The 12,027-nt window shown below is 44.5% G+C and overlaps 3 protein-coding genes across 6 annotated transcripts in view; 1 reads left to right on the top strand and 2 right to left on the bottom strand.

Moving 5' to 3' along the window:
- Positions 1–5,903, bottom strand: part of rnf20 (ring finger protein 20, E3 ubiquitin protein ligase) — a 28,040-nt gene extending 22,137 nt beyond the window's left edge. For both annotated transcript variants that reach the window (XM_063190687.1, XM_063190686.1), the window contains exons 1-6: positions 5,812–5,903; positions 5,055–5,249; positions 3,567–3,635; positions 2,844–2,942; positions 1,629–1,776; positions 765–950 (exon numbers count right to left, since the gene is read on the bottom strand). In XM_063190687.1, the coding sequence (XP_063046757.1) occupies positions 765–950; positions 1,629–1,776; positions 2,844–2,942; positions 3,567–3,635; positions 5,055–5,225 (673 nt within the window). In that variant the 5' untranslated portion in view covers positions 5,226–5,249; positions 5,812–5,903. The remainder of the gene's footprint in view (positions 1–764; positions 951–1,628; positions 1,777–2,843; positions 2,943–3,566; positions 3,636–5,054; positions 5,250–5,811) is intronic.
- LOC134440116 (uncharacterized) overlaps positions 1–12,027 on the top strand; it is a 209,537-nt gene that overhangs the window by 88,015 nt on the left and 109,495 nt on the right. The window lies entirely within an intron of this gene.
- Positions 6,245–12,027, bottom strand: part of nsd1a (nuclear receptor binding SET domain protein 1a) — a 41,667-nt gene continuing 35,884 nt past the window's right edge. For all 3 annotated transcript variants that reach the window (XM_063190054.1, XM_063190053.1, XM_063190052.1), the window contains exon 23: positions 6,245–10,633. In XM_063190054.1, the coding sequence (XP_063046124.1) occupies positions 9,444–10,633 (1,190 nt within the window). In that variant the 3' untranslated portion in view covers positions 6,245–9,443. The remainder of the gene's footprint in view (positions 10,634–12,027) is intronic.

Here is a 12,027-nt window from a genome sequence, read left to right as displayed (position 1 = left end):
TAACATCTACTAGCCATTTTGGCTGGTGCTGACGAAAAAAAAAATTAGATCCCTGAATGCAACACACGCACACGCACACGTATCGAACTTTATACTGAACGAGAGAACAGTCCGGACACAACAACTGCCCCAAAGTGGCCTCTCACACCTCCTCACCAAAATTCGTATTCACCGTCTTCTTCAGCTGGACCCATAGATTTCAACAAAACAATGCAACTCACACACACAGGCACGCACGCATGCACGCACGCACACACACACCACAGCCACATGAGGGGACATCTGGGGCATCTAATCCACAAAGTGCGGGCAGCCGTCTTGTAATGGTTAGGGAGTTGGACTGTAGATCACAGGATTGCAGGTTCGAATCCCGTGCTTACCTCTTCCGACACCGCCATCCATGGCTGAAGTGCCCTTGAGCAAGGCACCTAACCCCACATTGCTCCAGGGACTGTAAACCAATAGCCTGTAATATCTGTTAATCACTTTAGATATATATAAAAAAGCGTCAGTTAACCCTTACGAAGTGCCTCAATAATAATAATCGTGACCCAACCATGGACATTGGCATTCCCCAAATGGCCCTCATCTGTCTCCGAGTCAACAGCCTTCTTGAGCTGGTCGACGGTGGCCTTCAGTTGAACCCATAGAGTTCAACAAAACAATGCAATTCTCTCTCTCTCTCACACACACACACACACACACACACACACACGGTAACCATCTACGGTACGGTGCCCACCCCGACTCCTCTCAGTCCTCACCTGTCTCCGAGTCGACGGTCTTCTTCAGCTGTTCGACGGTGGCCTTGAGGCTGGTGTAGACGTCCACCACGCGGCCGGCCTGCTTGCAGCTGGACTCCACGCGCTCCTGCAGCTCCGCCTCCATCTCCTCGCTGCTGCTGCTGGCCAGCGTGGCCAGGAAGGAGCTTGACGCCTCCCCCTGTTGGCCTGGGGTCAAAAGTGCATTGTATTATTAACTTCAATGACGATAGTATGTAAAAAGTCAATATTACATTGCATTTAGATATCACTACAGAACAGAACAATCAGTGTTACATTATATTGCATTACATAGTGGCCAGGACGGAGCTCAATGCCTCCCCCTGTTGGACAAGTACAATAACTAACTTCAGTAACTACAGACCATAAAGGAGTCAATATTACATTATATTACATATGAATTCAATAACTAGAGTACAGATTAATTACCATTACATTATATTACATCTCAGCGTGGCCAGAACGGACCTTAACACCTCCCCCTGCTGGCCTGGAGACAGACGCACAACCTACGTTCGAAATACTGCATACTCCAGTAATAGAAAATAGTCTGTGATATTGTGCATACTGTTCAGGTGACCCCCTCTCTCTGTCCCTTTCACACACATAGCACTCAATATCATTTGCCAAACAGTGAAGCATCTTGAGCTACACCCTTATGAGCTATACAACAAAAACACAGATGACTATTATTAATAGCATTGGTATAATGATGATGCTACATCTAATGAAAGAACTGATTCAGACAATTGTCTCCCACAATAATCCATCAATTTGAAAACGGACCGTGGGGGTCTTATGGAGACAACTAAAATGCAATTGCAGTGCTCGCGGCCGATTGGTCACCTCTGTCCTTTGCCCTCTCCTGATTGGAGTCTCCGTCGGGTTCCGGGGTGTCTGGCTTGAGGCTCCGCCCCTCAGGCACGTGGCTGTCCGCTGGCTCGTTGCCAGACTGGTCATACCGCTGGGTGATGAGGCGCACGTTCTCATCAAACTAACAAGGAGAGGAAGACGGGACAAAGAGCAAGCAGAAGAGACAGAGATATTATTACATTACAATTACACCCAGCTGATGCTTTTCTCCAACGTGATGGGTCTGATGATTCAGGGTATTGGTTATAGTCACTGGAGCAATGTAGGGTTGGGTGCTGAAATTGCACTTCAGCCATGGATTGGTAAATGGTAAATGGACTGCATTTATATGGCTCTTTTACACTCATTCGAGCACTCAAAGCGCTTTACATTGTATGCCTCACCTTCACCCATTCACATTCACATTCACACACCGGTGGCCGTGGCTGCCACGCAGGGTACCACCGAGCATCTTGGGGTTAAGTATAAGTACAAGCCGACATAAAACCCAAACAGAAACGTCTGTTTCACTAGAGCCGTGTCTTTAAGTGACGCTGATGAGACATTTAACCTCTTCATGTATTGTATGCGACATATTTACCATTTGGGATGAAGGAAATATAAATACAAGCATGAGAAGCTGTGTAATACAAACAGTAGCAAACCGATATTTTGGCAAGCTAATGCTATGCTAGCCCATCCCTTAGACTAAGGCAGGGGTGGGGAACCTTTTTCATTCAAAGGACCACATCAAGTCTTCGGAGGGCCGTTAAAGTCCTAAAGGGCCATACTATGAACACAAACCAAGATTTCCCCCTGCACTTTAGGCCTATATTGAAGGCATCCACCTTTAAAACACACCCCACCTTCTCTAGCACCCCTGAATATAAACTAATTGTATTGCAAATGTAATTTCTAAGATTCCTTTACAAAATATGCAATATTTCATGTGAAGCTCAAGCTGCATAACATTAAAATCATATCAGGGGCCAGATAAAACGATCTCTAGAGCCGTAAGAGACAGCACTCGAGACAGAGGTTCCGCAACCCTTGGACTAAGGGCACTGTGAGCACTACGCACCAGACATCAGTGCACTTACAGAAGTGCACCATTTGAGACAAAGCAGAGGCCTTATTTCATGAAACAGCAATGTCTGTTATTCACACAGCAGACAGCGCATATTATCGGAGATAGCTCTGCTATGTTACCTGGTTCCAATATCTGTTGAGGATCAGCAGGCTGGCGTCATCTGTGGCCTGTCGAGTCTCCAGCCTCTCCACTCTCTCCCTCAGCTCATCCTCAATCACCTGCACACACACAGACACAGACACAAAAAGGTAGTGGTGTCAACAATAATCGATTATGCAATGCGGGTATGGATAATTCAATAATCAATTCAGCAAATGCCATAATCGATGCAGCATATTTTTCAAGTTTCAATTACTTCCGTGGGCTTTTCCAGAGCATATGAACTTTTTGAGTTAAATTTAAGCATGTCAAAGCACAGAAAATTGCAGGGGTGATACACATAACAGCCAATAAAATGTTCCGTATCTGACTGCGTGTATTGCCTCATGACTGATGAAAAACTTACCTTGTTTTCAGTATGAACTTAATGCATCACAATGCATTGTTGAATCGGACTAAATCAATTGGAATCAAATCGTTATCTCCCGAATCGTAATCAAATTGAATTGCAAGGGCAGTGCCAATGCACACCACTACAAAAAGGCTATCAATATACATTTTGCAGATGATGCCTTATAGTGCAACGACATATCTTTAGTACCAGAGTTAGCTAGAAGCTAATTTATATCTGTGGTCCCTGGGCAATAACAATACCATATCTTTTCAGGGGACGATAGCTGAAAGAAAGGACTGATCTATTAAAAAAAGAGAAGGAGGAGAAAAAAATCCAACAAAACACTTACCTGTCTCTGATCGAGAGACTCGCCCAGTTTCCTATTTTTGGCCTGCAGTGCTTTAATGTCCTGCTCCTCCTGAAGGTGTAATGAAACAGTGATTAGAGACAGTTACAAGGTGCACTGCGTAGGATGGTGGCCAGCGTGCAACAATGCTGTTCATTGAAACTGTGCTGCCTATTGCCAAATGTGATCTCTTCATGAATATTTACTAAATAATAAACTGATATTTACTGGTATGTCCAAAGAATAGTAAGTTTTGCACCTAAAGATGCTCAAGTGCTCAAGTGCACTTCAGCCAGGGATGGTGTAGGGAGCAGAAAGGATGGGATTCAAACCTGCAACCCTCTGATCTTAACACCACCACCTAAAATATTGGGCCATGGCTGCCCCAAGTTTAGCTCTGGAATCATAGCTTTCAGCACCCACTATAAACACAATTGAACAGCAACCATGCCTTTGATGAATTCTCCCAGCCTTTGAGGACCTGCCTTTAAATTTGGTACAGCAACGGGAAAGAAGCTATAGGGCTTAAATAAACAGCATCAGAGGGAGCAGTTAGAAAGATCGCATGAGATCAATTAGAGATATAGCCGTTTCACCAAGCTCCTGGTCAGATCTTGGTCTGGCAAATGAAAAAGGACTTAGATGCCTGTGCATGCTGCATGAAAGTAAGTTGTGTGTATCTCGCTTAGACAAACAAAAAATGATGATGGGGCGTTGGCGGTATGTCCCAGCCCTGCAACGTAGGTGCGAGGGCCCGTCATCGCCGCTTGCGGCTTTAATCGCCAATGGGGGCCATTAGTCCATTTAATTTTTTTAAACTAAGGGGGGCGTCATGATGGGGTCAAGGGGGCACTGGAAGGCTTGTGATGAGGCCAAGGGGGCGTTTGTTCAAAAAAGGTTGAGAACCACTGAGCTAGCAGGTCAGAAACATCCTTTTATCTCCTAAAACTATGGAACACACGATTTAATTGAATTAGTCCCATGAAGAGGAAGAACTTCTCAGAGGCAGAAACAACTGACCATCAAGCCCTTACCAAGCTACAACCCATCAGGCTACTGATTTGGATCTTGTGTTGTGTTGCTTTTGTTTGTCACAGCGTCCTGATTTTTCTGGACAAGGACGAATTGAGAACAGGCACACTGGCCAGAACAACATGAATGTGCCCAAGTAAAAGACGGACGGAAGCAGGGACTGTGATCTCTGTTGAGGGCCTCAAATATCAACACAACTAGTAAAGTGAAACCCAGTGGCTGAGGTAATCACAGTAGGTGTACGCAGTACAAGTGGTTGAGATGTGTGTGAGTGTGAGTGTGAGTGTGTGTGTGTGTGTGTGTGTGTGTGTGTGTGTGTGTGTGTGTGTGTGTGTATTCGGTGCCCTTGCATGTACAAAAACAAATACCATGTACGTGTCTGCTGTGTTGTCACAATGCATCTGACACATCTCTCCGCAAATTGTCAACAATATTCAGTTTTCGGTTACGCTTTCTTACCGGATTGGACACTCCGCCGAGCTTGATGACGGTCTCCACCGCAGTGCTTCCTCCAGCTGTCGCGCTGACCCCGGCAGTCTCCTCGCCACCCATCTCCCTCTCACGACGCTTCTCCGGAGGAGCACCAGAGAGGGACCCGCTGGGATCGCACGGTCTCTTCTGGCCAGACATCGTCCTCCTGCTGCTGCTTGGCACCTAGGCAGAGTGGAAAAGAACAGTTTTACCCCATCGAGTTGGACTGAAACAAGTTGGTCTACCTACTGGCCAGTGGCCACAATTACCGTTTCACAGTTTTATTGTAGATACATGATACTACTTCTCACATAAAGCAAAATTACTTGGTATTACCAGGGACGGTCTAAAATATTTGGTATTACAGTATGGTTTACAATCTCTGTAACACATCTCCAGTTTGCACTCTAAATGGATTTGAATAGAGATGCATGGTCTGTCCTTCTTACTTTGATCACCTCTACAAAATGCAAATAAGTGTGTTTAAATGCACGCACGTGCTTATCAAGTAGTATTACATCAGCATACATGCAGACATCACTTATTTCTAAGAAAAGGGCTGTGCAGACATTTAATTTGGGCTTAATTTTGTATCGACGATCAACAACCGGTGCAGAGCCATCGCCTCAATTCATTTGAACCGCTAAACAAGAAAATAAACCAGTTAATGAGCTATCACTCGAGCCTTTGCATGCCAAATAATAAGGCACTATCGTATTTCAGACAAGGTTTTTGTGATTTGTACCTTAAGCAACAAAAAAGTGAGGATTTCTATTCAGGTTGTGTTGATGTCGGCGGCCCTTCGTCTCAACTTTGTCCCGGAAGCGGAAGTGCTTGGATGGTCGACGAGGAAAGCAAAACTCCAGTACATTCTGTACAGGTGCGCCATCGTCTGGTTGTGTGGTTTCAGGATTTAATCACCTCAGCTGTTTTGATTGTTTTTTCAATCTTATTTCATCTCAGTTACAGTGGTTTCACTGGTTTGGTCTTTTGCTTATCAGGAAACGAAGCTGTTAAATTGACCAGCATTTAAATACTACTTGTAAATACAGGTATTAGGTTATTCCATTGAGAGTACATTAATGGGTTATTATTCCCTTATATTCTTCATGACAGGAGGTCTGTCACTGAGTTTGCAAAATTACCTCCAGAGTGCACCAAATAAACAAACGGGATGATAGTGTCTATTGTAAAACTTTACTTATAATATTTATTATACACAGGGGAGTACAGTACAGTTCAGTTCAGTTCAGTTCATGGGGTCTTCTTACATGGCAGCACATCTCTCTCCATCCCCTCCCAAAGTCATCCTGGACAACATGAGAACATCATTTTGTAGGTCCGGGTGAAAGGGCTGAAGAATGCTGAGACACAGCAGCTGACATACATACACACATACGTACACAAGATTCAAAACAAATATCTGCAGGGAGGAGGGAAAAAAGTAATACAAGTTACATAAATATAGAGACAATGAAAAAGGTAGTGAGGAAAGATGAGTTTGATCGTGTTTGAATGACAAGATGAGGGAAACCAATCAGAAGCGAGGTGCCAGAGGAAAAATATAAAAACTTGAAAGAAACTACGCTAAATGTCCCCCACCCCAACTAAAAATAATAGTAAAAAATAAAATAAACGAGGGTATGATTGTATGTCCCTTCCCCACGAGCGGACACCTCAGAACCATAGCAAAAAAAAATACAAAAGCTTCATGAATGAAACCCCGAACCTGTTCATGTCAAAGAAAAGGGTTGGCTGACAAGACTTCCTTATGTTCTTGAATTTTTGTTTATTCATTCTTTTATTACAGTACAGAAGACACTCGTATTTTTAGTAGTAGGCCTACGTCTTGTCTGATATCACAATTTTTTTGTTGTCTTCCAAATCATCCCTTGGTAGTGCAGGTTTTGGCCTACAACCTGAAACAAGGAAAGATGGACATGATGCATGCCTTGGGAAAAGCCTGTCAAAATAAACAAAATAGGAGACGGCTTGGTCTTCAAGGAAAATATGAATGCTTGTAACGTGTGATTATTTTGATATAATAAACTGGGCTTTAAAACATGTCAACTGGCTACTTCAGTTAAAATAAAGACATTCATGACATGATGGTCACCAGTCCACAAGACCACTTTCGTTTTTTATTTTTGCTTTTAATTCAGTACCAATTTTGCTGAGGTGGCAACTTCGATGAGCAAACTAAACCTCATTTCTCACTTCAGTTGAACAAATATACAAATGGGGAAAAAAAACAAATGGCCCAAAATGTCTGTGTGTCTCCATTGTCTGTGCTTGGATGTTCAGGTGAAAATGTAGGGCGCTGCTCTGACTACCAATAGAATCTAGTGACTACTTTACAGAACTCAACCCCATTTCTTGACCACAACTTCAGCCACACATTGCAAACTGACTAAAATACTATTTTTTAATATAAAAATCACACCTTTATATCGATGAATTAAACCACATTCTTAAGGCTGCTTTTTTTTTTTTTTAGAAAAACAAAAAATATGTCAAACAGATCTGTGTATGGAAAAAGTTTGTAACTCCAATCAAATAGCCAACAATGGGAAAAATAAATTATAAATATTTAGTGCATTAATAAGCCAGTTTTTAAAACACATTTGGGATCTCTTCTATCAATCAAATAACAAAGCCGTACATTCATCCAAAACAAGCTCACTTTTCAAATGGACAGTTTTACAAGTATTCTTCTTTCGTGAGGTTAAAAAACGTGACATTTTTACAATTGCACTTCCTAAATCTTCCCATTTGTTTGGTAATCAAAGGGTGACTGACTGTGCAAGCACTGGGGCGGGATAAAAACAGCTGTCAGGATAACTCCGCACCAGACATCATACCAATATCTGACTGGTGTCTTATCTAGATCTTGGCATTGGCCATTGGTTTACACGGTTGCACTTTTCAACGGGGCACCAGTGATTATTGATGCCTTAAGTCGTCATTAAAAACAAAAATTGTATGTTTAAAAATGGGGGCTGCAAACAATATACAGAAAAGGGCCATTGCTTAGAAGCACATAAGTTTCCAATGGTAGTTTTCCAAAGTCATTAGTAAAAAATAAAGGAATTGAAACAGGGCACTGCTTAAAAGCACATAGGTTTCGAATGGTAAGTATTTTTTTAAAAGTTGCATTCTCTGTGGCACATTGTGAATTTGTGTTGCTAGTGCTTTGCCATTTAGTTCTCCATATGAATCTCCTCTGCTTCAGAGGAAAGGTAAAACCACAATATTTAACAACTGAAAGAAAAGAAAATATAAAAACAGAACAAAACATCTACAGTCATGCAACTGAGGTAACGAGGAGCCATGGAATGTTCTCACCTCCCTTGTGTGTACGGTAAAGCACTGATTTTTATGTTTAAATGATAAAGTGCAACCAACATCTGTGAGATGAAATGGTTGAGTTTCTTTGAGTGATGATTTTGAGGTGGGCTTGGTAATATGGTCGACGTGTAATTACAATATCTCTGGAATTAAAATGATTAAAAGCGATTTCCTTCAACCCTTTATCCATATTAACATGATGTACATACTATGTGGGGGTTTATCCACATTATATTTTTTGATGGCCACTTATTCACTTATTCATAGAAGATCTGTATAAGAAAGATAATTCTGCATTCATGAACACCAATGATTTGAACTTCTGTGAAAAGTTAAAACAAAACAAAAACTGTGGTTTGTGTACTACTGGTGTGTTGTTTCTTGACATGACAACGTTCACAATGCACCATTGTTCTTCTTGAAGAGAGAATGTAAACAGACTGAAGGAGAAAAAAAAATGAATAAACAAACAAAAAAAGAGATAAAAACACGACAGAAGCACCAGACCTATCAACACATAACAACTGAGGGACATCAACGTTACAAAAGTCACAGCCCCATAGCACCAGTTCCAATCCTTTGCATGGATTTTTCTTCCAAGTGGATTTTTTGAGTTGAGAAGGCATGGTGGTACCAGTAGACCTAAAAAAACAACAACAACAAAAAAAACAAAAACAAAAAAAATGGAAAAAAAGAGATACACAAACACCTTTGTGCGTTTGTCCATGGGAACACCGAAAAGTGTTAGTCCGCTTATTTTCTTTTTTTTCCGGCTGATCGTCCTCCAGGGACTTTTGTAGAGGGGAGCGGTAGGCTCACAGCAGTGGGAGGAGTTCACGAAAGAGTGAAACCCTCCTTCTCCTCCTTCCCCTCCCCCTCTCTCCCTTCCTTCTTTCCTCACCCCCAGCAGTAGTAGTAGTGAAGAGAGAGAGAGAGAGAGGGGGCGGGGTCTCCTGTATCTGTCTATCTGTCTGTATGTCTGTTAAAAGTTCAACTGGGGACCAATAGAGGATGGAGGGAGGCGGGAGTTCATTTCTTCCCACCAATCAAGCGTCCCCATCCCTTCCGCTCCAGCCTCCCCAGTTCCCTCATGTCCGCTGCTGCCACTCGAAAGTCCCCGTCCACGTCATCACAATCGTCCCCCCAGTCATAGTCATCGTCTTCCTCATAATCGTCTTCCTCTTCCTCCTCCTCCTCCTCTACTACTGCTCCCGGTGCCACCACCTCCCCAACCTCCCCCTCTTCCAGACCTCCTTCCTCCACCTCCTCCCCAAAGTCCTCGTGCCCATCCTCCTCATCCTCAATCACCTCCATCCCTTCGTCTAACTCTTCCTCTTCCTCCTCCTCCTCTTCTTCCTCTTCCTCGTCATCATCATCTCCCTCCACCACTCCCTCTATCACCTCCCCCTCATCCTCCAGCTCCTCCTGTTTCACCTCCTTGGGGCTGCCAGGGACGGGGTTGGGTTTGGGGCTGGAGCTGGAGGTGTTGGCCGCAGAGCGGGTGGATGGTGTTTGGGGTTTGGGGGCCACGTAGGGCCCCACACCCGTGGGCCTGAACTTGGGGGGTAGTACAACAGAGGAGGAGTGCTTGGCTCCCGTACTACGGGGCGCCAGGAGCTTGGCATTGGAGTTTGTGGTGGTGGTGGTGGAGTTCTTTTTGTTGTTGTTGTTGCTGTTGGTGGTGGTGGTGGTGGTGGTGGAATTACGTAGAGGAGGCTTTAAGGCGGGCTTGTCCATCTTGGAGGGGCAGGGGAGAGTAGTGTTGGTGACAGAGGTGGACGAGGACGTGGAGGAAGAGGAGGCGGCGCCCACACCCGCCACTGAGGATGACGACGACGGCGGCGACGACGACGACGAAGTCACTGCTGCCGTCCCTGGTGGTGCCAGGGTGCCGGCGGTTGGCAGTAGTGGAGGATGGAGAGGCCTGGGGCTGGGGACCGGCGGCAGGGGCAGGGGCAGGGGCAGCGGCAGCGGCAGCCCGGCGGCGATGGCCTGCGCAGTGGCCAGGTCGGGGATGTACTCGCCGCGGATCTCGCCGGGCTCCAGCGGGTCGGGGCCGCACGGGTCGTGCTCGCTGCAGGACAGCCGGCCGTCCAGCTTGGAGATGAAGAGCATGCCGTCGCGGTGCTGCGCGCAGAAGGAGCTGGGGCACATCTCGCAGAAGGACGCCGCCTCTTGGCCGCACGCGTCGCACTGGTGCCACGGGCACTCCCACCGGCCTGCCGCAGTCAAGATAAAAACAGACAGACAAAGAAACAAAAAGACAAAGAAACAAGGATTAGGAATAAGTAAACCAGCCGCACGCGTCATCGCACTGGTGCCACGGGCACTCCCACCAGCCTGCCGCAGTCAAGCAAACAAACAAACAAGGATTAGGAATAAGTTTTAAAAAATACATTTTAAAAAAGTGTGTTTTTTCAATTTTATTCAGACAGGACAGTGAAGAGTGAGACAGGAAACGAGTGGGAGAGTGAGACGGTGGAGGATCGGGAAATGACCCAAGTCCGGAATCGAACCCAGGTCGCCCACGCAGCTATCGAGTGCCCTGACGACTAAGCCACAGCTGGGCCCGGATTAGGAATAAGTGAAGCGGTTTCCTGGCCCAGCCGTGGCTCTAGCGGTTGGGCACTGGACCGCTGTGCGGGTGTTCCCGAGTTCGATTCCCGGCCCGGGTCATTTGCCAATCCTTCCCCGTCTCCTTCCCTGTCTCTCTCTCCCAGCCATTTCCTGTCTGTTCTCCACTGTCCTATCAAATGATACAGGCACAAAAGTGAATATTATATTAGTAAAGAATATTTTTTTAAAAGATTGTTTCCTTACTTATAGCCTCATATTTAGCACCAGGGCTCTAAATTAACTTTTTCCACCACCAGCCAATTTGGCTAGTGGACATTTTTTCTTACCAGCCAAACAGAAGTTCAACTAGCCATTTTTTTTAATCTCGCCAAAATAAACTATGCATTAGGCTAGTTATTTTTTTTTCTAATTAAATGGTCATTTTGTCCAACTGTTTCTACAACACAGATACACTATAGGCCTGCATAGGCTACTATATGCCTACATAATAATTAAGCATATTATAGGCCTAGGCTATATATTTTTTCATTATTTTTTAACTTCTGCTTTATTTTTTACTTTCATTACTTAGGCCTAATTAATTTGATTAGTTTTTGTTCAATTCCTCTGAAAACAGCTGAATCACATCGCACAATCCACTCACATAACAGACCCTTAACATACAGTAACCAAGCACACAGCCAAACACTACAAAACCTCACATACGCACACCCCAAGGAAGGAGAAGAGATGAGAGGAAAATGAGAGGAGAGAGGAGGAGCTCTTCTCTACCATGCGCAACAAAATGACAAGAAGCCTAGTTTAATTAAAAGTAAATAATATCTCGGGAATCTTCGCTTCCTTTGTTACTTCCACAGCTTCGTCGTTGGTTGCTTTTTTTTTCTTTCCGATGGCGTGGGCTTTCCAACTTAGTTGCGCCACGACTCTGAACATTTCAGAAGACAACTGAACTGACAGCTACGGTCACACTACTCTGACAGTCGGCTCTCCTCCTCTGCCCTGGTCGCTATTTCGTTCCACAACCACTCATTTTTAA

This window comes from Engraulis encrasicolus, chromosome 23 (genome assembly GCF_034702125.1).
Source record: "Engraulis encrasicolus isolate BLACKSEA-1 chromosome 23, IST_EnEncr_1.0, whole genome shotgun sequence".
NCBI classification, from domain to species: domain Eukaryota; kingdom Metazoa; phylum Chordata; class Actinopteri; order Clupeiformes; family Engraulidae; genus Engraulis; species Engraulis encrasicolus.
This window is presented reverse-complemented; position numbering and strand designations above follow the sequence as displayed.